The sequence below is a fragment of the Filicampus tigris genome, chromosome 4, assembly GCF_054856515.1.
Source record: "Filicampus tigris isolate MCC_2025a chromosome 4, RoL_Ftig_1.0, whole genome shotgun sequence".
NCBI lineage: Eukaryota > Metazoa > Chordata > Actinopteri > Syngnathiformes > Syngnathidae > Filicampus > Filicampus tigris.
In genome coordinates this window covers 9,419,397-9,445,715 of record NC_141220.1, presented here as the reverse complement: position 1 = coordinate 9,445,715, position 26,319 = coordinate 9,419,397, and the positions used below count along the sequence as shown (strand labels likewise).

The window sequence follows — 26,319 nt, the reverse complement described above, 5'->3', positions numbered from 1 at the left end:
ACTCAACTCAATGAATGAGAACAATGAAATGCTCACAAGGAAACATGGACACTTTCAACGGGAATTACCGAAAGCATAGCATCTAATTCATTTCTTCTTCACATGCTTTGTGAAAAGCACGTAGGGGAGTGTGGGGTAAATAGTGCCAAGGAGCAAGTAGTGCCACCCCTGTTATTTAGAAAAGCATTGAAGTTGGTCATGTGACCACATATTTTTGAAGAGGCATCCATTTCGCTCATCCTGCAAAGAAGATAAACGCATGGCTTGATAGGTAAGCACATCTAAGCTCACCCAAAAAATGTTTGCCGCCCTCCAAAGCAAAATTTCTATGATGTTTCTTTTATTGCCGAGCTTGAACAATAGAAAACTTTGAAAACAGTTCACACGTGACGTGGTTTCGTAACCTACATCATGAGTCTATACAGTTAGCATGATGCTAGCTCAAAACAGCTGGGGGATGCATTTCTGTCAAAATGGTGGGCTTGGGGTCATTTGTGCCAAACGACCTGGGTCAAATTGTGCCAATGGCATAACTTCCACCAATTTAAGGATTATTTACTGTACAGTATTTTACTTTATTGTATTTTATTGTTATTGTACATTGTATTCTTACATTTGATCACTAAAATTACGTGCCATTCTTAATTTTACACCAAAATCCATCATGTCACACGGATACAAAAGGAAGACAGACAGGGTTTCAACTCCTCTTGGAGGTTGGAAAGAGCAGTGAAAGAGGTGCAACAGGGGAAGACCGTACGTCACGTTAGACAGGAGATGAAGATCTGCAGTATGACCATAAAAAGATATATGGATAACAAAACCGTGCCGCCCTGAAAGTATTTTATTTTATTTTTTTATTATTACTATTATTATTATCTGTGACTTGTTGGTTTGCCGGCGGCACGGTGATCGACTGGTTAGCACGTCCGCCTCACAGTTCTGAGGTCGTGGCTTTGATCCCGGCTCCGGCCTCCCTGTGCATGTTCTCCCCGTGCCTGCGTGGGTTTTCTCCGGGTACTCCGGTTTCCTCCCACATTCCAAAAACATGCATGGTAAGTTGATTGGACTCTCTAAATTGCCCCTAGATGTGATTGTGAGTGCGGATGTTTGTCTCTATGTGCCCTGCGATTGGCTGGCAACCAATTCAGGGTGTCCCCCGCCTACTGCCCGAAGACAGCTGGGATAGGCTCCAGCACTCCCCGCGACCCTTGTGAGGATAAGCTGTATCGATAATGGATGGATGGATGTTGGTTTGCCTTAATAGATAAACATGTGGGTCTAGACACTCAGACAACTTACAGATTTTGTTGTCAATTTATGTTACTGTAAGTGGTGGGTGTTATTCTTTTTCACTACCTCAAACAACTTGAAAATGATGTGCCTTTGGTGTTGCACAGTATGATTATTTCTCTGCACTAGTTCAGACAATTTACAGATGAATAATTATTTTTGTGTGTTTTGTTCTTTGCACAACTTCTTCCTTTGTTTTGCACTACCCCAGGCTCAGACAACTTAAAATGTGTCGTTGGTTCCAGGCATTGACTGTACAGAGGGTAGTCGAAGTTAAATACTGAAGTTGTACTATTTTTTTGCACTACCTCTTAAAAAAACTATTGTATAATTGATCATTTAAGTTTTTGGTGATAAAAAAGTTTTACAGTAAAGAAAATTTTAAAAAATTAAAAAAGCCTGTCCTTTAATTTGTTCCGTGTGGTATCGAAATGGTATCGAGTATCGATACTGAACTGGGTATTGGTATCGAAGTTGAAATTCTAGTATAGTGACAAGCCTACAATGTAATCTCTGTGATCTGAAAGGTATTTCAGAGCAAACAGTGTGCCGTGAGCCAACGTCATGTCATTAGCCTCTACGCACTGAGTCACAACAGACCGATTTGCCACCCTTAAAAACAGACGGCATCTTTGATGCTTCCACCCATCAAGTAGCTGGCAATTGCAGCTGTTAATTCTATGTTCATTATTAACTTCTCAAAGTGAAACTTTTCTTTTTTTTGTTTATTGAAAATCATGGGCTTGGCTTACTAGACAGACCCCTTTTACACTTATACTGACCTTTTTTGTATGCACTGCAACAATGCTTCCATATTGTTTCTTTTTCTGTGGTTAATGCTGTACAAATGCTTCCTGGGTTTGTGAACTAAAAAAAATGGACTGAACTAACACTACATATTAAACTTTTATCAGTTTTATCAGTTCCAGTTTCAGTTTAGTTTTATCAATCTTCGTTAGTTGACTGATCTTTTTTTGTGCTTGAGTGCTTCACTCGCTTGCATCCTGTGTATTCCATGGGGAATAGTCCCCCCTTCAGACTTCACCTTCATTTTCACACAGCTATCATCTGCGAGGCGTGAACAATGTTTGCTTTTGTTGCATATATTTTATTTTTCTCTCGCAACATTTCTTTTCTTTTATGATTGATATATCCATGATTGTCCAACCACAGGTCGACCAGCTCTAATTTTTTTTTTTTAAGTTTTATTTTAATGCTACAAGAGCGCTATAATCTAATTTAGTTTTTAATTGAAAAACAAATGAACACATCGATTTAGATTTTGATTAAATGTTCTAATTCAAATTAAATCTTGTAATTAAATTCAATTAAATTAAATATTCTAATTTGCAAAGTCGCAGAGAGCCAAAATACAAGGATGAAAGAGCCACAGTAGGCTCTGGAGACAAAGATTGCAGACCCTGGGCTAGCTTTAGGATGGGTTAACCCATTAAAGCCTGAAGCCCCTCGGGTGAGACATCCCTCTAAAACCACAAAGTAATATAAGCATTTCCCCAGCTTCCCCGCATTAATCGATGTATCTACATATATAGTGAGGCCTCACAGTGAGTCTACTCAGATCAAAATGTTCTGATGTCACAGTAATTAAACCTACTCTATGTGTAACTAAAACTAGAATTGCTATGTTTAAATTGCCTTTGGGGAATATATAGGATGACAACTCACATTCTATATACATATATTTTCATTCCATACAAAAATACAACTGAAAAATAACTTTTTTGAATCCTATGACGGTACATTTGCCAGGACTAAAACTTCAATGGAAATCTCTTAAAAGGATTGCCAATTATTTAATGTGTCATTAAATGCGCATATTTGAACAAATACAATTTGGCTCATTGAAAAAGTGGCACATTTTCTTTGTTATTATTATTATTATTTACCAATGTACCACTGTATACGTAATTCACTAAAAGGTAGAGTCAAGCAAATCACGGCTTTAGAAAGCTGGCGTAAACTTGACAGTCCTCTATTGAAGCCTGATGATGGGAGCAAGTTGCAGCACAGCGGATGTTGTCGTCATGCCAGGTGTGCTCTTGAGCAAATATTCAGAAGTAAAAGTAGTATTTCTTGACTAGAGTTCTGATGAATGGTTTTGCACCGGCAGAGTCTAAAATGTTAATATAAAATAGCCAGAGCCCTGGGCCGGACCCGGCTGAACTAATAAGCATGGCCGTAAATGGATTTTAGTCCGGCCCACTAATCGGCCCTCGTGCGTGTGACGTGTTTGCGAGGCGGCCAAATTTCATCTCAGCCTACTTGGTGAAAGGCTTATTTTTAGGTTTCTTTCAAAACAACTTGTGTCCGGAAGTATATTCAAGCTGCGCGCAGCACTCAAGTATGACACTGGCACATCATGCACTTTCCTACTTCCGGAAATACGCCATAGCAAAACTGCTGTGTAGTGGTTTGCTGGCATGCTATTATTTTGAAGGCCGGGAAGTGTGAAGGAGGGGAAGTGTGGAAAATAAGTAACTTGTTGAATGCTTGCAGACTTGCATAAAACTAGGACCAACCGTTATGAAAATTCACATGCACATCTCTACTCATGCCCATTTCAACTTTGGAAAACATCAAAACAATCATCACCCTATTTGGATTTTATGGGCGTTGAGTCTTTTCCTCTCCATAAAAAAAAGGTTAAAGTCACTTTAGTCTTTTTTAGTCACCAGAAAAGCTGCAATCAATTTTTAAGAAATTCATGTGGACATCTTTACCTACAGTATATCCACATCATATTGGTTGCGATCATTTTGATATTTTCACAGATTTATGTGGTCAGGAATAGAAATGTGCCTGTGAATTTTGGTGATGATTGATAACAGTTTTTCTGAGAGTCCCGTTCGCACCTCTTTGGTCAGGTCGCGTTCTGATATGTTCATGTTTCCAGGGTTTTTCCTGCATGGAAAATTGCAAGGCGCCTGCCTCCAGCTAATTTTGCGCCCACCTCCAGTCAGAGCGATTGATATTGCTCAAGACAGCACGATTGATTTCCCTCTGCGGCAGCAACGTATTCTATCTGCAGTTGCAGCGTTCGCCACTATGGATGCGCTGTATCAGGCCTGGCCAACCCGCATCTCGCGAGCCGCATGCGACTGTTTGCCCGGTTTCATGCGGCTCTTAAAGGCCGTTTTGCTCTGAACTTGCAGCGCGCCGTTGTCAACCCCATTCATGTGTATGTGGTGAAGGGCAGCACCACAGAATAGAGCTTTGCTGGGCGGCGCTGCGCGTACTCGGACGTCTGCCACAACGCCAAATCCCCTCAGATTGAAACAAATTCTACTAGACTTGACGGCGACTCCGTCGCGATTTACTGCTATTTTGGTGGCATGAGAACAATGGATTAAGCCTTGATAAATATAGTGCATTCACTGTATTAACACTGAAAGATACATCTTGTCTTCTCTTGATTTGCCTTTTTAAAATGAGCAAAAACAAGACTTTCTTGTGTACCAATGAAAGATAAATTTTGTAAACCAGTGGGAAAAGCCTCACTTTTTATTTTCTAGTCGGGTGCCACGTCAGCACTTCCAAATATGGGCACGCTGTTGCGCCTATGATAAAGGGCTTGTCCTGATTGAACAGATTACATTCGGCAAGGTAAGTACCAGGTACGCACATCTCACGCATGCACTTTGATGCCAATGGGATGGGAGGGAAAAAAGTTGAGTAGTGTGTCCTACCAAGTTCACTTTAAAAATGGGAGGGAGAAAAATCTGCATAACAAAAATATGAAGTTCAACACAGGACGTTTTAACACAGTTTTTGTTGAATGCAATGGCAAGCCCACTGAAAAAAAAAAAAAAAGTTTATGGTCGCCCATATGTATAATGTGGCTCTTTGCAGTAACACTTTCAAAATTGTGGCTCTAATTTTTAATTAATAAATGAATGTGATAATACTCATTCTTATTCGAACTCTAAACTTAAAGCATGGTCCCTGTAAAAGAAAGCGAGTCAGTTGAATTTACAGAATACATGCACATCATGCTGTATGGTTAGTATGGTACCACCTCTGCCTCAATCTGAGACAGGAAAAACCTTGGTTCATGTATCTCTTCCTAATTGTCATTGTTCTGCCATGGCGTTCTTGGCGCAAAGCCAGCATTTATGCTTTGTCATGTGTGGCTGACTGCAACCAGGGGCAAACTGTCGCCTGCTGCCAAACTCTGTGGGCGTGTTTGCGATGGTATATCATTAGCGCAATATCTTTTGTGAAGAGGATAAGATGGAGCAAACTGCGTGTGCAAATGAAGTTAAATTGAAGGTGTTATCAGTGGTTGCAGTTCATCTTTGTGAATTCGGCCCTCAGTTGAGCACAGAAAATCCAACACATCCATCCGAAAAATCATGATGCAAATTAGGGCTGCACATTATATTAAAAAAATAGTGATATCCCGATATTGGCCTACGCAATATGCATATCGCAAAAGACATGCCATAATTTTCTTATGAAATTGTATGCTTTCATCTGAATTTGACCAGTCAGATGCAAACTTAAATGTGCATGGCCAGCCAATAGTTGGATATTATCTATGCAAATAACAATTAATTAGCTACGAACACATTGAGCTTGCTTATTTTGCCACATTAAAATAATGTACTTCGTTCTTTAGATTAAAAAAAAGTTATTTCTTTAGGTACATGTTAAATATCGCAATAATATCGATATCTCATGTTTTTCCAATACCGTGCAGCCCTAATGCAAATGGAGGACATAGTGTTCAACTAAAGTCCTGTCTGTGGCAGTAAGATATGTTACAAAATTGATTGTAATAATAGAAAATGAAAATGAATTTCACAGTCTTTTCCTCTACCTGGATATGAACATACATTTAATGAGTTGGAAATAATATACCAAATACCATTTCTCAACCAGGTTTGGACAATTTACATATTTTTTAGAAAAGCAAACTTGGAAAGTGTGAATGAGTAAAAATGCAGAGAATGTTCATTATCAAGCTCTGAATAACAATATCAAGCCTTCACAGGTTCTAAGATAAAGAGCACACTTAAATTATACACTACTCTCAATGGGCTGGAGACATAATCAGGCTCTGTGGAGCAGCAGGAGGTGATTTTGCTGTCTCAGTGAGCGTGTGTGTATCTTAGCGTGTGTGTGTGTATGAATGGAGAAGATTCTCCATTCTGTTCCTTAAGCTCACTGAAGCCTGCAGTAAAAAGTAAGCACGAGTGTAAAGCTGGCCTTCATAAATTAAAGACACCCTACAGAGGCACACAGGCAAAAGCATTCACAAAGCAACAGATCAAGTCTGGCCTTAATGAGGGTCACATTTAAAATAAGGAAGCCATGCATGCAGAGACAGTAAAGTGAATAATGTGTGCAACAAGGTAATTGCTTTGCCCAGCCATTTCCCTGCTACTAACAGTCACAGGGTTCCCCATTGCCTTTTCTACAGCATTTTTGTATTTATTTATTTTTCCAAATGCCCACAATTGCCACACAGCCCATTTTCCGTGTTCTGGGAGGAGTGCAATCAAAAAGGTTTGAATAATGTGCAGCAAAACCAAAAGGTTATTTTTAAGGGTCTCGAAGACGACATTAACGGTGGTGTCCTCGCACCTCTGCAGCATTTATTTTATTTAGTTTTTAATCAAAAAATCTTTAAGCCATTATTTTTTTGGTCAGGTAAGCAGAGCTGGGCATTCCACCTATCTGACGGACCGGTCTGTCTATCCGCCTTTGACGGACACCCATTTTGTAGGCGATAAATGATAGATGGGAAACTTAGAAAAATAGATGGACTAAGCATAAACGGAAGCGCGTTTTTTCGATCTACTTATGTAATCGTCTACTTTCAATGGCCGCGGTCAGGCTTCCGTTTCCCATTGGCCACGGTGAGGCTTTTTGTGACAGCTTCTGGGTCCTAAAAGGAGACCTATTTAGTCCGGTTAGGCTTCCATGCCACGGTGAGTCTTTCGTCTCAAATTTCTGCAAGCAGGCGGGTGGGGGCAGAAGTTTGTCGACGGAAACGGGTGCCCCTTTAAAATGATAGTTGGACAGAACTATAGGCGATTCCTATTTGGTCCGGCTTGACAAAAAGGCAGATAGATGGACGGCGGAAGCATACCCACATTGCAGAAGAAAGGCAATAAACGGACCGGCAAATTTTTGTAAAATGCCCAGCTCTGGTTGTAAGACGAGTTTGAAATGAAATTTACGTGTTTTGAGATCATAGTTTGTCAAGGCTCTGTCCCAAACCTGAATTGCAGAGGTTTACTGTAGTACATACAGTACAAGTTAATGAGAAGTGTTTACAACTACGTTCTGTAATATAATCTACAAACCAGCGCATAGAGTAACAAAAACAATAACACAATATGTGATGGACCAAAGTATTTTACATTTTAAAATTGAGTCATATGGAGAAAGTTCAGTCCTGTTTCTAGCCAGCGGCACATTAACTGCTATTAGGTAAAGAGATGAGATCCTCAGACCCATTGGGTGAATCCCAAGCCACTTCCCCCTACCCATTAGCACGCCTGCACAGGGAAGCAACAGTTACCAATTAAACAATAAGTGTTTTCTGAAGAATCCAGTGAGGGAGAACGGACAATTATGGAATACATATTCATCACAAATAGCTACACATGTGCTGGTGCAGTGAGTTGCTTCTGGTGCAAGACAATGAAAAAAAAAGTGAGTCAAGAGTGGGACAAGAGTGTGTCAGCATCTCTGGATACCGAAGGCATCTGATGAAGCTGGAAACCAATCTAGTACCTCTGGGACCTTATCTTATATGGTATCTTATAGCATTGTATTCACTGCAACCATGTTGTACCGCAGTCAGTCCAAGAGATGACTGATTCCTTGATCTAGCCCCAGGAGGCCATCTGTCATCAGAAACATGCCAAAGCAATGTAGAGAGTGCATACAAGAACATGGAGGCCATACACACTTCTGAGCTGCCGTGAAGAAATTAACACACTACATTAGATCAGCCTATCACTAATGACTGGCACTCACCTGACTGGTCCAAGCAATGGGGCTTCAGTGATGGTGTGAAATTGTGAATGTGAATGTAAATAGCTATTTACAACCAGTTCAGGGTGTAGTCTGCCTTCCACCCAAAGTAAGGTTGGGATAGTCTCCAGCACCCCATGACCCTTAACAGAATAAGCGGTGTTGAAAATGGATGGATGGATGGATGGATGGATAGATCAGCCTGTGATCTATTTATTCCACTCCGATTATGAATCCATTCCTCATTAGGTAAAATGTGTGGGGTTCCATTAATCATTCTTTTTCTTTAAATTATTCATTACATTAGTTTGTTCTCAACCAATTATGCTACATAATAAAAAAAGCCCTCCCTTTTATTTCTTTTCAGCATTTGAAATTCAGGGTGAATAATCATGGGAAAATATGTTAAGAAGGAGAAAGAAGAAAAACCGTTGGCACAAAAGTGATGCATTAAAGACAAAATAGACCACATCACATTTGTCTGTCTTCTAGGCTACAACTTGCAATTAATTAACTCAATTATGTAGCCAGCCCACAGTCACAACAGAGGTTGGAAATAGGGATGTTCCTATCAGGATTTATGACACCGATTATGCATGAGTGAGATCTGCCGATACCGATTCCGATCACATTGAATATCTGTATATTTTTCCATTTATTTATGGTGAAAAAAAAACAGCCATATTATTGCTGTAATTTTGACATATATATATATATATATATATATATATATATATATATATATATATATATATATATATATATGTATATATATATATATATATTTTTTTTTTCAAAAGCATGAAGAAATACAAAACTGTTGCTGGCACAATACAACAATTACTCAGTCACAAAGATAACTGAAGAACTTACCGTATTTTCCGGACTATAAGTCATGTTTTTTTCTTAGTTTGCCCGGGGGTGCGACTAATACTCTGGAGCGACTTTGTGTGAAATTATTAACACATTATTACTGTCATGGCTTGTTAGTGCTGACTTGTATTTATGATGTTTTGTCTCCCTCTGCTGGCGCTTTAGCGTAATTCACTCTGTCCCCAATAGTTCTAACTTGTCTTCTTATTGGCAGATTTAATCACGCCACCTCCAGTTCATAGTTCACGTAGTCTGCTCTCTAGCTGTTATGAAATGCGCTATATAAATAAAATTGTATTGTATTGTAAAGCGCCTGCAGAGGGAGACAAAACATCAGAAATACTAGTCAGCACTAACAAGCCATGACAATTACTTCTATATCATTTCACATGTTATTGTAACCCATAAAGAAACTTAAGGTACATCCTAAAAGCTATTAAAATGCATGAATAATTCAAACGGTTAAAATCTGTTTTTTTGTTAAATAAGTAATTAAAATAGTATGATAAAAAGACAATTTGACTGTTAAGGCCTTGCTAGTTGAGGAAGCTAGCTTATCCAAACAGCTAAACATTCACAAACAAACTCCACTGACTCCAGTTGTGCAGCGAAGTTGCCTGTTTATATTGTGAAACTGCACAATAAACAGAAAATACAATCAATCTATGCATTACATACACATGTATTTTCATAGACATGAACAAGATGATCCAATGTTAATCTTGTCTTCATATTCGTTAAATTAGTTTCAAGTTTCTTTTGTTTCGACAATGATCTTCCTATTTTTCCAGTTTCAGCTGTCACTGCAGCCTTCCTCAAGAAACTTGAAACTCGTGAACAAGATGAGCCTATGCTAACGATTAGCGATCGCGATTAGCATTAGCGAAAGTGATTAGTATGTTCAGTCAGCAACACACAATCATCCACAATTCAGCTCGTATATAAATGTTGCATGCTCATTGCACACAAATGTCTAAGTTACTTACAGATGATGGTTGAACAAAAATGAACCACAAACAGGCAGTTGCCTGCCTCTGGCTGGGGTATTGCATCATGCATCCACACGTAAGCCGAGCGCAGAGGAGACGAAGACATAATTACGACCGAATACATAAATACTTTTGGAGACTCGGAAACTTTCTACACGGTCGGGGATAAATAAAAGACTTATTTAATCTTAATATTTAATACCGTAACTTTCTTGTATGCTTGTATGTGTGAATGTTAGCTAAATGTTACCATCGTAGCTTGGTGGAAATGTTGTGTACTAAGCTCACAATTTCCTCCAAAAATGCGACTTATACTCCAGTGCGACTTATATATGTTTATTTCTTCTGTATTATGCATTTTATGGCTGGTGCGACTTGTACTCCGAGCAGTTTATAGTCCGGAAAATACGGTAAATTTACAAGCTTTTAGTAACATTTTTTAACTAAGTAATCAAAATAATCAGCAGTCTCACAGGCTAGACCTAATTGTGCAAAAAGTCAAATAAATAACATGCCACCTAAACATTGCATGGTTCAGAATATAATCAAAGTAGAAAAAATAGTCACATGCAGGCTTCACTTGAATAAACTATTCAACGAGTTCCTAAATGGAAACGACTCAGAAACTTTATTGTCTTGTGCATAGACAAAGTATCTTGTGCATTTGTCAACAAGAAAAAAGTCACTGTTAATCTTTTTGTGAATTACAAAATGATATAGTGGGTCTGTTACCCACAAGTGACCTACAATGCGTCTCCCTGCATGTGGCAATAATGCCACTTATACTGCGCTGTGTCCGCCTTGAATTTATTCAATACAGTGAGCCTCGTGAACTCACCATAGTCTCCCAATTGCTTGTTCTTCAAATGTCAGATTAAGTTGATTGTGTTGAAGCTTTTGGCCATGCTTCCCGCGCGAGGTACCTTTTCATGGCATCTACCGTACAGTATTACAAGACGCAAACTCCACACACACAGCAGACAATGCTATGTTCACACCAACTGCGGTGGTCTGAATATTCGATCAAAGCCTTTTATTGCCGATCAAAGCATCCGATCACCTGCAGCTCATGCCACGCAGCCTTGTGTTGCGTCCCTCCTCTCTGCTCGCAGCGGAGGCTCGGCTGCGTTAGGGAGCCTTTCTGGCGGCGCGTTTCAATTTGACACAATGTAGCTCGCGCGGGCGGGCAGGCAGCCGCAGTTGCGTGCAGGGCTGGTGATGCTTTTGTACGGAGGGACGTCGTCGCGTATTAAACAAATAAACTTTTTTGCCATTTCGTCTCGCAGCAACCAAGCACGAGCTGCAGGTGATCGGATGTTTTGATCGGCAATAAAAGGTTGTGATAGAATATTCCGATCGCGTAATTTTTCACGAAAATCGGCCGATCATGATCGGTGCCCGATCGATTGGAGCATCCCTAGTTGGAAATCACAAGAAATTAACTATATCATCTACTAAACCCGAAAGCAAAGCAAGCGAGCAATGAAGAAAGAAGAATCAACACAGAGAGAGCAAAACCCAGAAAAAAACGGCTGTGCAACAAAGAGATTTTGACCATAGTCCGTATTTTCTTTATAATTATGTTTTAATTGTTCAGTACTTAATCAACCAAATGAAGGGTTTGGTTTAAAAAGGCAGACACTACTAGACAGGGTTTGAACAGAGTTCTCTGGCAGATGATGCTGTAACTAAAGGTCATTCGCCTAAGATTATCATCTATGTACGCTCTGTAAAAGGCCAACTCAAACACAGAAGTGACGTGACAAGCAAAGACATTAATAGGCTGAGAAATGTCATGAGGGTAATAGGTGGTGAATTTGTTCTTCTGGTAATGACAGTCAGAGCTATGAGGTCACAAAAAATCATATTTCTACCTGAATCCATTGAGAGTCTCCGGCTAAGATGTGAGGTTAAAGTTCATCTGTCTCCTGAAAATGTATACTGTGCTGACAGCGTTTTTCTGGTCACTTCATTCTTTGGTTGAAAAGGACAGAGAGGGTAAAAAAGACTTTCTTCATTTCTGTTTGCGTGACTATTGACATCATGTAGCATGGATTGCAATGGTGGTTCACTCATAATGTTTGAGTTGCTTGAGGGTTGAATCCAAGCCCTCATTTCAATATTTTGTTCAGCACTGGGACAGAAACCTCTGACCATTTGTGGTTCATCATCATCACTGTTTAATTTTTTTTTAATCTCTTTTTTTTTTTTCTCCCCCATTTTTGGACGTCTATTGTGGATTTTTGCTGTTCGCGGGCCAGCCCGGTCCCTATCCCCCACATTAAAGTGGATCCATTGTACAATGAAATAAAGACGTTCTTGTTTGAGTTTATCCTTCCAATTAAATTTAGCGATAATTGAGGTTTTTACCACACTGGCATTGTTTTTCCACATATGTCAAAAGTCAACTACTTTTTAAAATTTTATAACACAAAAAGAAAAGCATGCAAAAAAAGCCATGACCATGCACGCTGATGAATAGTAGTCTTACGTAATTGGCATACTGATAGTTTCATATTAAGTAAAGATTGACAGTGACTAGGATTGTAAATTTGTTTACGCAAGCAGTGCCTGACAAAACAGGTCATTTATTTTGTACAAGTTTAAAAGAATACAGAAAAACATTTGTCAAATAAAAACAAGTAAGATATGTAGATCGTCGCTGTTCTATGAAAAAGCCTTATGGTAAATGGTAAATGGACTGTCACTTGTGTACTTATGTACTTACTGTATATATTTTTTTCTTTTTCTTTATTTTCATGTAAATGGGGTTTCCGCGTTACAGGCATCCCATTCACGAGAAATTTTTTTAAAAATTACAAAATTGTACATACGTGTTTTTCACAGGACAGCGACGATATGTTAACACCATCTCTTTATTTCTCATAAATGCTGTACGTACACTCTGCAGTTAGAACTTTCACTGAATACCAGCGGTGCGTAACCCGCTGCAATTCAACTCATATACAGTAAATATACATACAAGACGACTATTGTGAATTTTTAGAGCATTTCACATGATCATTATCAAGAGAGAAACGCACATTACATCTTGCATGGGCATGTTGAACCTCAATGTGGCCCATCAATCTATTAGACGGTCTTCCGTTCTCAATAGTCTGGGCATACACAATCTCTCACTCTTTTGTGGAGACGCTGGTGCCTCCATATATCATCAATGATATACGGCGCATGGAGGTGATTTTATCACAGGTTTTCAGTCTGTGTGGACAGAACACATAAAGGCTGATTCATTCTGTCCGCATTGCGCATCCGCAGAACGCTTAGGACTGCATGTGGGCCGCAGATGTGCAGCAGTTGCATATGCAGTAGTCCACGCAAGAATAATCCAAATGCCGGCCGTGCAAACGTGAAAAGAAACAGCTCCTGTGTTTGGGGTAATGTTTGTTCATGTCAAGAGATTTGAGCCATCTGACGTGAACCCTGAAATGTAGCATGAATGGAACCGCATGTGCATCTAAGATCTGCGTATGCACAATGCAGAAACTATGTTTCAACCACAATGTCTTATACAGTGCTTGTGTTGGAGGGAGCATTCAAACGTATGCATTTGCATGAATGTAACCAGACGAAATTCTTACTCACACACGCCAAAGAAAAGGTCGCATATGGGACCATTTTGGTTGCAGCCTCGAGCTCCGCTACTTTTATAAAATGCAACGAATTTGAAAGGTAATGGCACTGCATGGTCCCGCAATGTATCATGTATTTTCATTTGTACAGGCCAAACAGTAAGCATACCATATGTATTTGACAATGTGTGTAGGTTGATTCCTACTTCAAGATTTAAATATGCATTATTATAAAAAAAAAAACCGTTCCATTCATTCATGACTACACTTGCCCATTTTAATAAATATATAAATATTTGAGTGTGTACAGGCGCAGTGAAGAATATGTTACTGCCTGCAGAGGTCAGTCAAGGAGGAATCCATCATAATCCATCATAATCAGTTGCTGTGCTGTTCCTTCAGGGCAGATGAGCTCCTGACCCAAAGCGGACACGGTACGGATGAGAACCCCATGACGGGGAAATGTGATGTTTACCTGCTTGACTGATTTTGACCCTATCACTGGCTGTGCAGACAACATGCTGGTTAGGGCTGCTCGATTATGATAAAAATATTCATCACAATTATTTTGGTAATCATGTAAATCATGATTCATTTATTTTTGGGTACAAAACAAGAAAATGTTTAAATGTAAAAAAAATTTTTTTTTAATTCTTGAAACAATATAATTATGTTCCTTTTGGACCAAACAAAAGTATTTATTATAAAATAAAAAAAAGGTGCAAATGTATAAATTCAAGTATGATTTCATAGTGCGTTAGGTATAGACGCATATTGATAATCATTTTTTACGATTATGCCAATTTTGTAATCGGGGAGTGTAATAATTGTAATTGTAATTGAATTTCGATTAATTGCACAGCCCTAATGCTGATCAAGAATTTACAAACATGTGAATATTTACTTCAAGATTTTCTTCTACACTACTGGTACGTGTACATTTCGACATCAAAATATCACTCTGAATGACAATATCATTGTACATTATAATCAAGCAGTTAGAATGACAATGAAACATGTTTTTATGACAGTGTGATGGACAGTGTCTCATGTTTGTTTGCAAGCAAAGTCCTGGTTACAGTTTTAGGCAGAGCTGGGCACTTGACCATTTTTTGCCCGTCCGGCCGCGACCCTCCACCCTTGACTTGTGTACCCTTCCGGCCGCGACCCCCAGGCCATATTCAGAAACATTGTCGGCCCCCGCCCCATTACGCCCTCCGACCAAAAAAATAAAAAATAAATGAATAAAAGCATCCATGATTGACGTCGCCGCGGGAGAAATGATCTGACAGCAGAGGCTTTTTAAAGATCATTAGCTGGCTAATTTACAATTTGAACCCGCTGTGGATACGCTTCAAATGCGGCAGTATGCGCCAGTAGTACTTAGCCAACGTGCGTGTGCTTACTTGCATTGCGAGCCCCGGGCTGGATTTGTCGTATTGTATAATTATTTGGGACCAACAGCCAGCCAGAAGTCGCAGTCAATTTACTTATTGTAACTGGCTGAGATTAATTTTGGCAACCTCGCGAGCACGTCACACGCACGAGGGCCGATAGTGGGCCGGACTAAAATACACCTCCGGCCATGCTTAGTTAAGCCATTTTTAAAAATTTGTCGAAAAAAAGTAGATGTTTAGTGCGTTTATCAACCACCGAGCTACTTCAAACAAACAACACGCTTCCCTTCTGGCATCTGTGACTGGGTGAATGCAGAGCTGGTAGGGATGCAACGATGAATCGAAAATCGATCTAAAATCGGTTGGCCCCGATTAATCGATTTGATTAATTAACTTTTTCTTTAGAAATAAAAAAAAATGAAGAAGGGATGAGATGTTATTTGGCACATTTTTGGCAGTGCAGCCAACTCACTCCTGATAATGCCATCCATCCATCCATTATCTATACTGCTAATCTTCACAAGGGTCGCAGGGAGAGCTGGAGCCTATCCCAGCAGTAGGCGGGGGCAATTGGTTTGCCAGCCAATCGCATTGCACACAGAGACAAACATTTGCACTCACAATCACACCTAGGGAAAATATAGACTGTCCAATTAACCTACCATGCATGTTTTTAGAATGTGGGAGGAAACCGGAGTAGCCGGAGAAAACCCACGCAGGCACGGGGAGAACATGCAAACTCCACACAGGGAGGGTGCCGCTTCATCATAATGATTTCTGAATAATCCAATGTTGACCTAAATGACTGGTGATGATGGAGTCCACCTGTGTGTAATCTATTCTCAATGTAAATTCACCTGCCCTGTGATAGTCTCAGAGGTCTGTTAAAAGAATATTGGGGAGCAAACAGCATTTAGAGTACCGTTTATAACGTGTTTTCTAATGTTGCTAAGCGTTGAGGCTTACATTCAACCAAGTGTTCAGAACAAACTGATCTGATATGTGCTGGGTACCTGGCTGTAATGAGATCAGTTATGCTGACTCGTGAAAGCCAGAGTTTCCGTCCGATAAATGTTCAGTCTTATTGCCCTGATTCAAAATCCGTGCTAGGAAACGGTCAACTGAGACTTTGTCACGCCAACCTCTATTGTTGCAACCCAAACACCGGAAAATAATTGACCATTTTTCAACGTTGGAGATCAAATCGATGTATTCAAACTACATATTTTATTTTAAGGCTTTATCACCGAGCCCTACATTCTATTTTTATTCAATTTTGTCTTCTTTAATGTACTGTTTGAGTGGTACGAGAGGATGCATTGCCCAAATATCAGTCTAAAATAGACTGTCAGCAGCTAAAGCGCCTGCCATGGTGTCTATGAGACAACAACAAAATAGCAAATGACTGCTGATGATGGGGACAGCAGGCTGACCAGCTGTCACTCTGCCTGGGCAGAAAAAACAACACAGGGGACAAATACAGTGTCCTTCTTCTCTCATAGATTGCCAGTTGAATGAAGATAATGGAGAGAAACCAAAGCATTTAAGCAGAGCAAACCAGATCTTATGTGGTGTAGTAAGAATAAAACAAGCTCCAACTCATTAACACCAGCGTCACAGCATCTTTCCAGACTGTACTAGTTCTAAAAAAGTCAAAAACATGAGCTAACGTACTCAAAAATAAACGAGTTGCTTGCTTTAGTGGTCGTTGCATTTACAGAGGTTCAGTATACTGTATGTATGTTAGTAGAATCAAATTTCAAAAGCAAAAATAGGGCATCCAAGGCTCAAAGTAAGTGGTTTCGCATCACTGATTGCAACCTAAAATGTGTATTTTACGCCTCAAACGAACCCACTGAAACGCAAAACTACGAATGGGCCGGTGTTTACATGGCAAAATGCAAAGCAGACAAATGTTAAGTGACTAAGACTAAGTGAACGTGAATTTTTTACGACTGTCACACATCACACATGATGAATGAACTCCATCTTGATAAATCACGTGATTTTTACAATGAGTACATTAAGGCTAGGTTCACACCGCAGGTATGTGCGACCCAAATCAGATTTTTTTGCCCATATGACTTGTATCAGATGTTTTAATGACAGTCTGAACGGCTCAATTCCAATTTTTTCAAATGCGACCTGGTCCACTTTCTTATGTGGTCCTAGATCGAATATGTATCAGATTTTTTGAATGGCCGGGTAACATATATCCGACATTGACGTCGTCGGGAGCACAAATGCGCTCCGAGTGGGCGGTGGGAGAGTGCTGAAAGTTTGAGAGATTAAATCTGCAAAATTGTTTTGAGTAACAGTATTGACTTTATGTTTGACTTTAATTTAATCCCACTTGAAACATGAAGCATAAAGTGGACATTTATGGTGATAGTAGTAATTCAGCCACATGTTCATTTTTACACACGGTAATGACGTCACGTCATGTTTCGTGACATCTCGTGAAACGGGATCCAAAAGCCTCGCCTCATCATTTCCTCAAACACTGTATTTCCAGAGGCAGGCATTCTGTCCCAGGTATGAGTGGCACACTATTATTGTGGTGATAAATACTGAAATATGCTGAATGAGGGCGTAAACATGTACAATCATCAGATGTAAAAACCAAATTGTTGTTTCAGGTGCCAATCTGTGACCAAAATCAAATGAGCAGAGACGGGCATTCCGTCGCAGAGACGGGCATTCCGTCCCAGGGACGGAACGGTCCGTCCCTGACAGACACCCATTTTGTGGACGGACGGACAGAGGATGAGAAGTCTTTTAAAAAGGACGGACTGAGCAAGGACAGAAGTGGGTTTCCATTCGTCCCTCTATACGTCCCTAACCGGGTCAAGTACTGACTTATGTGTTGTGTTTAGTTCTTTTAAAAAGCAAACCCCACTGTTCTCTTCTGCGATACCACGGAGCCAACTTAATTAACCTAATTTTTTTTTTTACAGACTGACGGAATACAGGGCCAGAAGCTCGAAAAGGACGGATAGGGTCTGAGGATGATCATTTTTATGAATAAAGACGGAGGGACGAGTTGCTCAGGGCTCAGGTAACGACCAATGACGGTTCAGCTTCAGAAAACAGGTCAGTCGTGACACCGTCACTGAGCGGGAAACGATCCCACGCTGCCCGCACACAACTCAGGCGTGTGTAGCACTACACTATCAGTGACGTGCACAAAAACAGAATTATGTAATTTTTTTTATCAGCTTTTTTTCCCCAATATTGTGTGAGTTTTTATACAGTATCATGAGCTTCTTATATATTGCCAACCTCTCCACAATATCGTGATAACGTAACGCGAGGTTCATATAATGATATTATCGTATAATGACATTTGGATATCATGAAATCCCTACCATGCAGACCGAGGTCGCATTTATAAAATAATGGCGCACACACAAAAAAAAATCAGATTTGACCCAAAAATCCGAATAGAGTGTTTAGACGTGCGATGTGAAGTTAGCCTAAGTTAGCTGATTTACCACAAATTTACCACAAATTATTATCTTTCTCACGATATAAAAGGTGTGAATTTGAGAACATTTTCCTATTTCCTGAGCTCCATTTTTATCTAACAGGTGATTCATCTAAACACTTTATCTGACTTTTAATCTACTTTTAATATAGTTTACCATTTCAAATGTTTCCTCTTGAGGTGTCTTCATTTTAGCGACTTTCACACTGCCAAAACTTAATAATAAAGTAATACTGAATATTTGTCTTGTTCCTAGTTAGTTGGTCTAAGATCATAAATGCACTGCCAAGAACCCACTGCATTATTATGGTGCATGCTAAAATACTAACTACTCAAGTGAAGTTGTACAAAAGTTATAAAAGCCTAAGAACGAAGCGCGTGCATTTTGAAGCATGCGCACTACGGTGCCACAGAGAGGAAAGAGTTGAGCTCCTTTGGGTACCCGTAGCAAAAAGATGGCGGTCAAACATGGCAGCCTCCTGTAGGGGAGGCTCGCCCTATGTAATATAATAAGCAGAGCTGGGCAGTCTGTCCCGGGGCCGGACCGGTCGGACCCTCCGGTCCCATTTTTGGGGCGGGGGTGGGGGCTGACAAATTTTTAAAAAGGGCTGGACTAAGCATGGCCGGAAGTGGATTTTAGTCTGGCTTACTAATCGGCCCTCATGCGTGTGACGTGGTCGCGAGGCGGTCGTCAGCCTACTCGGTGAAAGGCTTCTTTTTAGGCTTCTTTCTACTCCCGCATCGGTGCGAGTGACAACTGCCGCATTGTTGCACATGACCGACGCATTGAGCTGTTGGGGACAGCACACATCAGGAATTGTTGCTGCTCTCATCGGTCCATACTCCATTATGTCACATGTTGCGATGACATACAGTTTCCCACATCGGAGAGGATGCACCACGCAGCTCGTTGCTGCTGCAAAGCAAACTAGTTTGGCAGCGGCGTGGGTGTTATGTTTCGCATGTGTGTGTAAAGAAGCTACTCACCCACGATCCCCCTTAGCCGCCACCTTGCAGATTGTTTTCGCAATAAAATTAAATGCATCGTCTAGTCATTTCGGTCCCTTTATGGTTGTAGCAGGCACGATATCCATTGTTGTCGCTGTCTTTTTGAAGCGACGCCCCCCGACTTGGAACTCAACTGTTTCAAAACAATTTGTGTCCACGAGTATAGTCAAGCTGCACGCAGCAGTCAAGGATGACGCTAGCACATCAAAGTGGAGTCCATGCACTTCTTGTGGCGTTTTCTTCCGGAAATACGCCGGAGCAAACCTGCTGTGTAGTGGTTTGCTGGTATGCTTTTATTTTGAAGGCCGGGAAGTGTGAAGGAGGGGAAGTGTGGAAAATAAATAATAAATAATTATATAATAATAATAATAATAAACGTGTTGAATCCTTGCAGACTTGTAGTCTGTTGGACCAAAATATTATACAATACGACAAAACCAACCCCAGGGCTCGCAATGGAAGTAAGCACACGCAGCAGGGTAAGTACTAGTGGCATGTTTGAAGCGTGTCCACAGCAGGTTTGAATAGTAAATTAGCCAGCTAATAGTCTTTAAATAAACCTCTTCCGTTAGCATCCCTCCTGCGGCGGCATCATGCACGTTTTTTGTTTTTTTTGCTGCGGGGGGGCGGAAAGGGGCGGGGGGGTGATAACTTTTATGAATAAGGATGGGGGTCGAGGCCGGAAGGGTACCCAGGTCAAGGGTGGAGGGTCGCGGCCGGACAGGCAAAAAAGGGTCAAGTGCCCAGCTCTGATAATAAGTGATAACTAGACCTACGGTTATATTTTAAAGAATACGTTGACATGTTAGAACATATATTTTGCATTGTATTGAAATTAACAGTGGGTTTTTAGAATGATTGAACATTGAAGAACCAAATCATTCTACACACTGTCTCTTTAAGTTATTGTTAAAATTATTATTAATTTTATAAATGCCCGCAGTAGGGCTGCCTGCAACTAACAGTTATTGTAATACTCAATTAACCTGACTATTCTTTTGTTCATTAATTGGTGATTCAGATTTTTTTTTTTTAAATCTTAATTTCACTCCTATTTTAAAACAGGAGGTGGTCCATGGTCTGACAATGTCCTAAATTTGTTTGCACAATACATATAAATTCACGTTCGAAGATATTGATGAATCACACAGAAATTGGTGAATACACACGGTTAGTGAATGAATCCCGCTGTGTTCAGAGCTGCCAACCCATTACAACTCGCTTCAAGTACAATTTGTCTTAATTTCCATATTTTTAACCTTTTGTCAAGAACACTACTGTGGGACCCCGTGAGGGGCTCGGTGGCCATCGGGGATGTCGGGAAAAGATGTGAATTTTCTTGAACTTTTAGTGTATTTCCAGGCCGGCCAGCAACCGTCTGCCACACCTTGTCAACGATTACATTACAGCCCATCAACGACAACTTTTCAGCCCATGACAGCCGCACGACGTGTGCATGTGCTGTGTGTGTGTGTCTGTGTGCGCGCTTGTAGCACTAATGGATCACAAACTGACTGCTTTAATAGAAAACATCCATTTGCAGGATACAAGTATTTTGTGCCGCCATCCTAAGTTTTATCTTTAGATAATAAATCAAGAAATCATAGAACAGATTGGTATTTTGTCAGTCAATTCTTCGTGTCTCATCTGATCATCCTCAACACTGCGCAAAGCAGCAGAACACTAGGCCAAGTCTGTTTCAAAAGTAGACCTTTTCACTGCAGATATTAGGAAAAGAAGAAGGAAACAAGGCAATTGTTAGAGTTGGTTATAATGTACAATGTAAAATATGTTTGCAATTATTAAACATAAATAGGCTAGTGTGAGTGGCTATTGAATGCACTTGGAGTCAGCTGCCGAACAAAAGTGAGTACAGCTCTTGGTTTCATTTGCTTTTCGATGCAGAGATTGATTGTTAAATGCAAGCACTTTTGTTTGGTAAAACCTTATTTACAAAACTGAAAATCAAAAAACAAGTGCGTTCTTCATGTGTTTAAATGAAAATAAGAAAGTAATGTCGCAGAGGTTTGACTCAATGTGCGCGCGCTTCCGTGATGGGCAATACCATTTTTTTCAGGGGTAGCTACAGTAAATTGTCACAACATAACCTCATGTTCCAACATTGTAACATTGGAAACGCATCGCCAAAAACGCTAAGCTTGTGTTCAGGCTGACTGCAATCCCCCTGATTCTGAGGCACACAAGTAGGAATTAGTTCTAGTCCTGGTTGGATGCAACTGTGAATGTTAACGTAAATAGAAAATAATTTAACAGTTAAATGTCTTTTTAATTGGTTTATCATATGAATCACTATGACAACTGTGTGATTGACATATACATGGCCCAAACAATTGGCTTGCTGAATTGCGGAATTTAAAAAAAAAAGGGGGATGCCAGGATGGAAGTAAAAAAAAAAGTACTGATAAGAATACCGTTACAGCACCAGATTGATAAGCAGTTTGGTTACTCATCCCTAATCAAGATATAAATGTTTTTTCCATATCAAATAGCACTAGCTTCAGACATTCAAATGGCTATCTGTCTAAATCCGAAAAATGGGTCGAATAGAATGCTTTTTATTGTCATTATTAGAGCTGGGCACTTGACCCTTTCCCGGTCCGTCGTCCGTCCACAACCTTCCGTCCTCGTCCCTCCATCCTCGTCCTTTTTAAGAGCTTCCGTCCTTGCATTCCGTCGGTCCGCCCCCCCACACAAAAAAAAAACACAACCCCCCCAAAAAATTCGGATTCGTAGAAGAGAACATGCAGTGACTGATTTGCATCAGCTTTAGCACAACTTAAAGCTATGTACTCCTCCAGAAGCAGACAGTCAAGCGACATGCTGACGTCACTCGACGGTGTGCTGGCTCTGACGCTGCTCGCGCTACTGGGTATCATCATGTGTCATACTAGTACAACTCGCACTGTATCTCCTGTTGAAAAATCTCCTGCGCAGTTGGGTAACTAGTGGCGCTGTTGAAGTGTTCTGAGGCAATTTTTGTCGTTTGCCCATTTCGCAGAGTAGGTTGAGATGAACTTTGGCCGCCTCATGACATCACACACGCATGAGGGACGATTAGTGGGGCGGACTAAAATCCACCTCCGCCCTTGCTTAGTCCGCCTCTTTTTTAAAACGTGTCGCCCCCCGTCCTCCGTCCCAAAAATGGGCGTCTGTCCCGGAAGCAGGGACGGACAGTACAAACAGATTGAAAGAGATGGACTTCATTTTAAATTATGAAAAATAAAATAAGTTAAAAATGTAATATATATATATAAAACATACAACACAGTAATGCAAGATATAACATACAACACAGTAATGCAAGATATAACATACAACACAGTAATGCAAGAAGATAATGATGGGACAGGTGCATCAGTGTTGTCATAAATGATCGTACTGTAATTCATTGATTTGTAGGGGTTTTTTTTGTTTTGTTTGTTTTTTGTTTTTTTGGTGACGTTGTTTTGTTTTGCTCATGCATGTCCGGCATGTCAGTTGTCATTAACATGTCAGAATTTAGCTTTTAGCAAATTGTGTCCAGGGTTTTTTTTCCTTCTCAGTAAAAGCTCTCCTTTTTTGTGCTATCAAATGTATGAGAGTGACTGGGGAAACCTCATAATACTTACTACATAGTACTGCAGGACATTTCAGAATTTGTACTTCATTACTTTTACATGAATCCTGCAGTTAAATCCGTCTTAATTTTACCTGAGTATTTTTTTTATTAATCTATACTCCAACCTAATTAAGTATAAGGGGTACAGCCTTTGCCACCTCTACTTATTGGGAAAACAGCAGAAATGAAGTGGAGGAGTCAAGTGCCAAGTGTCCCGTTATGAGCCGTGATGAAGCCGCCTACGTAAGCTGTGCAGGCAGTGCAGGGGCCCGGCTGCCATGGCCCGCACGGGGAACAGTTTGTCAGTGAGCTCGCCGGTCGTTGCGGTAAATCGCACGCAAGATCGATGGATGGCAAGCGTGGAGGGTGGCTTGAGCAATACGCTTGTCGCTCGTCAATCGTAAATGAAGGTAGCAAGACCCCTCAACAATATTCGACACTTGGCTATGTTAACGCCAAAGATGCACATTCTCTCGAGGGGCATACAAAGTTTTTCAGCTTGTTGGCGGAGAGATACATACACCACGTCGCCCACTCCTCTTCACTCACTGCGACCCGCAGCGCATCACACACCATTAGTTTACGATCAAGTTTTCAAAAACTCACCAACTGTTCTCGAGCCGAGTAGAATGTACCAGATCCACATCATACGCGCTCCTTTCCCCCAGACCTGAGCTTTCTGGCCAAAAACTGGGGGTGAAAAAAAAAAAAAAAAACTTCTTCGGCGACGCTCTCTCCCGCCTGTTGGACTTTAGAACTGGAACTACTTAACCACCGTCCGAGTTAATGAGAACATTTTTGGCATTTCGTGGAGAGGTTCGCGTTGAGTTGAAGTAATGGCGTTCGGCTTGGAGAGAGGGGGGCAGGCTGAACGTGGACGGCTCTTCGGGGTAGACGCTGGCAAGCCGAGGTCGCTCCTGTGTTGTTGTTCAGAGACGGAGGCGGAGACAGCAAGCCGGCTGCAGGGGTCGGCCTTTTGGGATGGCGGTTGCCAAACTGCGGTTCGGCTTGGGACCGCCAGCGACCCTTCCGAGAAGGTGCTTCTCTGTCGCTATGCAAATGGACTCATTGAATTGAGTATAAAATAGACATTTACTGCATCTGCTGAAGCAGCATTTTTTCCCCGTGTAATTTCATTTCATAAATATGAAATTTTCACCAATATTAATGCTTCACATTCTTGTTATTGTTATGATCTATTTTTTGAGATCTATTAATTGAGATACTATTAAACTGAATGTATAAAAAGTCATGTCACTTCCTATTGGGAGGTGGATGTCTAACTCCTGAATTTCAATTCATGAAAAAAAAAGTAGATTTTTGCCAATTTACGAAATACTTTACTTTAATAGAACATTTTTGTTGCTTTTAAATGTATTGTGAAAGATTTACATTGATTTTGTCGATTTTTTTCAAATTAGAAGTTTTTATTTAAAAAAACTTGTCCCAACTTTTCATGTCACCGAAACACAGAGTATTTGTCTGTAGGCAGGTCTTGGTTTTAGCCACATCCCCAGAAATTTCACCAGTAAGAGACATTACTTGGGCGGCACGGTGTTCGACTGGTTAGCACGTCCGCCTTACAGTTCAGAGGTCGTTGGTTCGATCCCGGCCCCGGCCTCCCTGTGTGGAGTTTTCATGTTCTCCCTGTGCCTGCGTGGGTTTTCTCCGGGTACTCCGGTTTCCTCCACTGCCAGAAACGCTATCAACACTGTTGGTGTGAACGTAGCAATACAGTAGTGAGGGCAAATGATAGGCTAGTGATCTACCCACGATACCTTTGCGATCGACCGGTCGATTGCGATCGACGTAATGGGCACCCCTGACTTATATAATACGCCGATATGAAAAAATTATGGCAACACTAAAATTCACCCCCCTAAAATAATCTGTAGTGATTAATGGTCATTTTTGTGATGACTAAAACCACAAATTGGCACGCCCACTTTTGGGGCGTGTTGTTTTTTTCTCTCAGGCTGTCAACGTCATCGCAAGCAGGCTTGATCCGTGTTGTTCCTTGTTTTGGTTTGTCATGTTCTGTTATCACCGAGTGTCTGAAAGTGATTATCCATCCATCCATTTTCTGTACCGCTTCTCCTCACAAGGGTCGCGGGGCGTGCTGGAGCCTATCCCAGCTGTCTTTGGGCAGTAGGCGGGGGACACCCTGAACTGGTTGCCAGCCAATCGCAGGGCACACAGAGACAAACATCCGCACTCACAATCACACCTAGGGGCAATTTAGAGTATCCAATCAACTTACCATGCATGTTTTTGGAATGTGGGAGGAAACCGGAGTGCCCGGAGAAAACCCACGCAGGCACGGGGAGAACATGCAAACTCCACACAGGGAGGCCGGAGCCGGGATCGAACCCACGACCTCTGAACTGTGAGGCGGACGTGCTAACCAGTCGACCACCGTGCCGCCCTGAAAGTGATTAATTGCCACTAAAATTAATTTGCACATTCCTACCCTTGTCCATTTCAAACTGTGAAAATATAAAAGCGGGCGACAATATTTAACATCAAATGTGAGCTACTATGAGGAAAAAAACACCTCCACAAACATATTGTGCTGATCATTTTTCTATCTTTTTATTTAAATTACCGGTTAGAGTGGACAATACCAGGAATGTGCATATAAATTTTAGTGACAATTGATAGTAGTTTTCGAACATTTAGCGATGCAAACGCTTTGTTATTTTCCTGTAGGCAGCCAAGCAACCATGGCTGTTGGCTCCCGCTGGCTCCCGCTAGCTCCTGCAGCTAGTCAAGGCAAAGGTAGCAGAAGGAAATCTTCTTCTTACGTCCATACATGACGGTTCGTGTCTCGGACGAGCTACCCGCTTGAGTACGAGTTCGATTCGACGCCACCGGTCAGCCAGTAGCCGGTGTTCTGCCAGAATCTGCTCGGCATCACCGGTGTGGCATGTGATCGCTAATAAGTGGCCGATTCGAGAAAATGGATGGAGGTCTAAACTTTGAAAAGACATGGGGCTCCGTTTCATGAAGATCTGCCGTCTAGGCAGCCAAGAAGCTCCGTGTTTGCTACAGA

At 40.9% G+C, this 26,319-nt stretch overlaps 1 protein-coding gene across 4 annotated transcripts in view; it reads right to left on the bottom strand.

Annotated features, from left to right (window-relative positions):
- The window catches only part of ldlrad3 (low density lipoprotein receptor class A domain containing 3), a 107,589-nt gene that overhangs the window by 63,541 nt on the left and 17,729 nt on the right, over positions 1-26,319 (bottom strand). For 3 of the 4 annotated variants that reach the window (XM_086029643.1, XM_086029644.1, XM_086029642.1), the window contains exon 1: positions 23,874-24,298. The exons of the other annotated variant lie outside the window; for it this stretch is intronic. Coding sequence is in view for 1 of the 3 variants with exons in the window: in XM_086029642.1 (XP_085885768.1) it covers positions 23,874-23,916 (43 nt within the window). In the remaining 2 variants the exon portion in view is untranslated. Of the gene's footprint in view, positions 1-23,873; positions 24,299-26,319 lie in introns of those variants that run through there. 4 annotated transcript variants of the gene reach the window in all.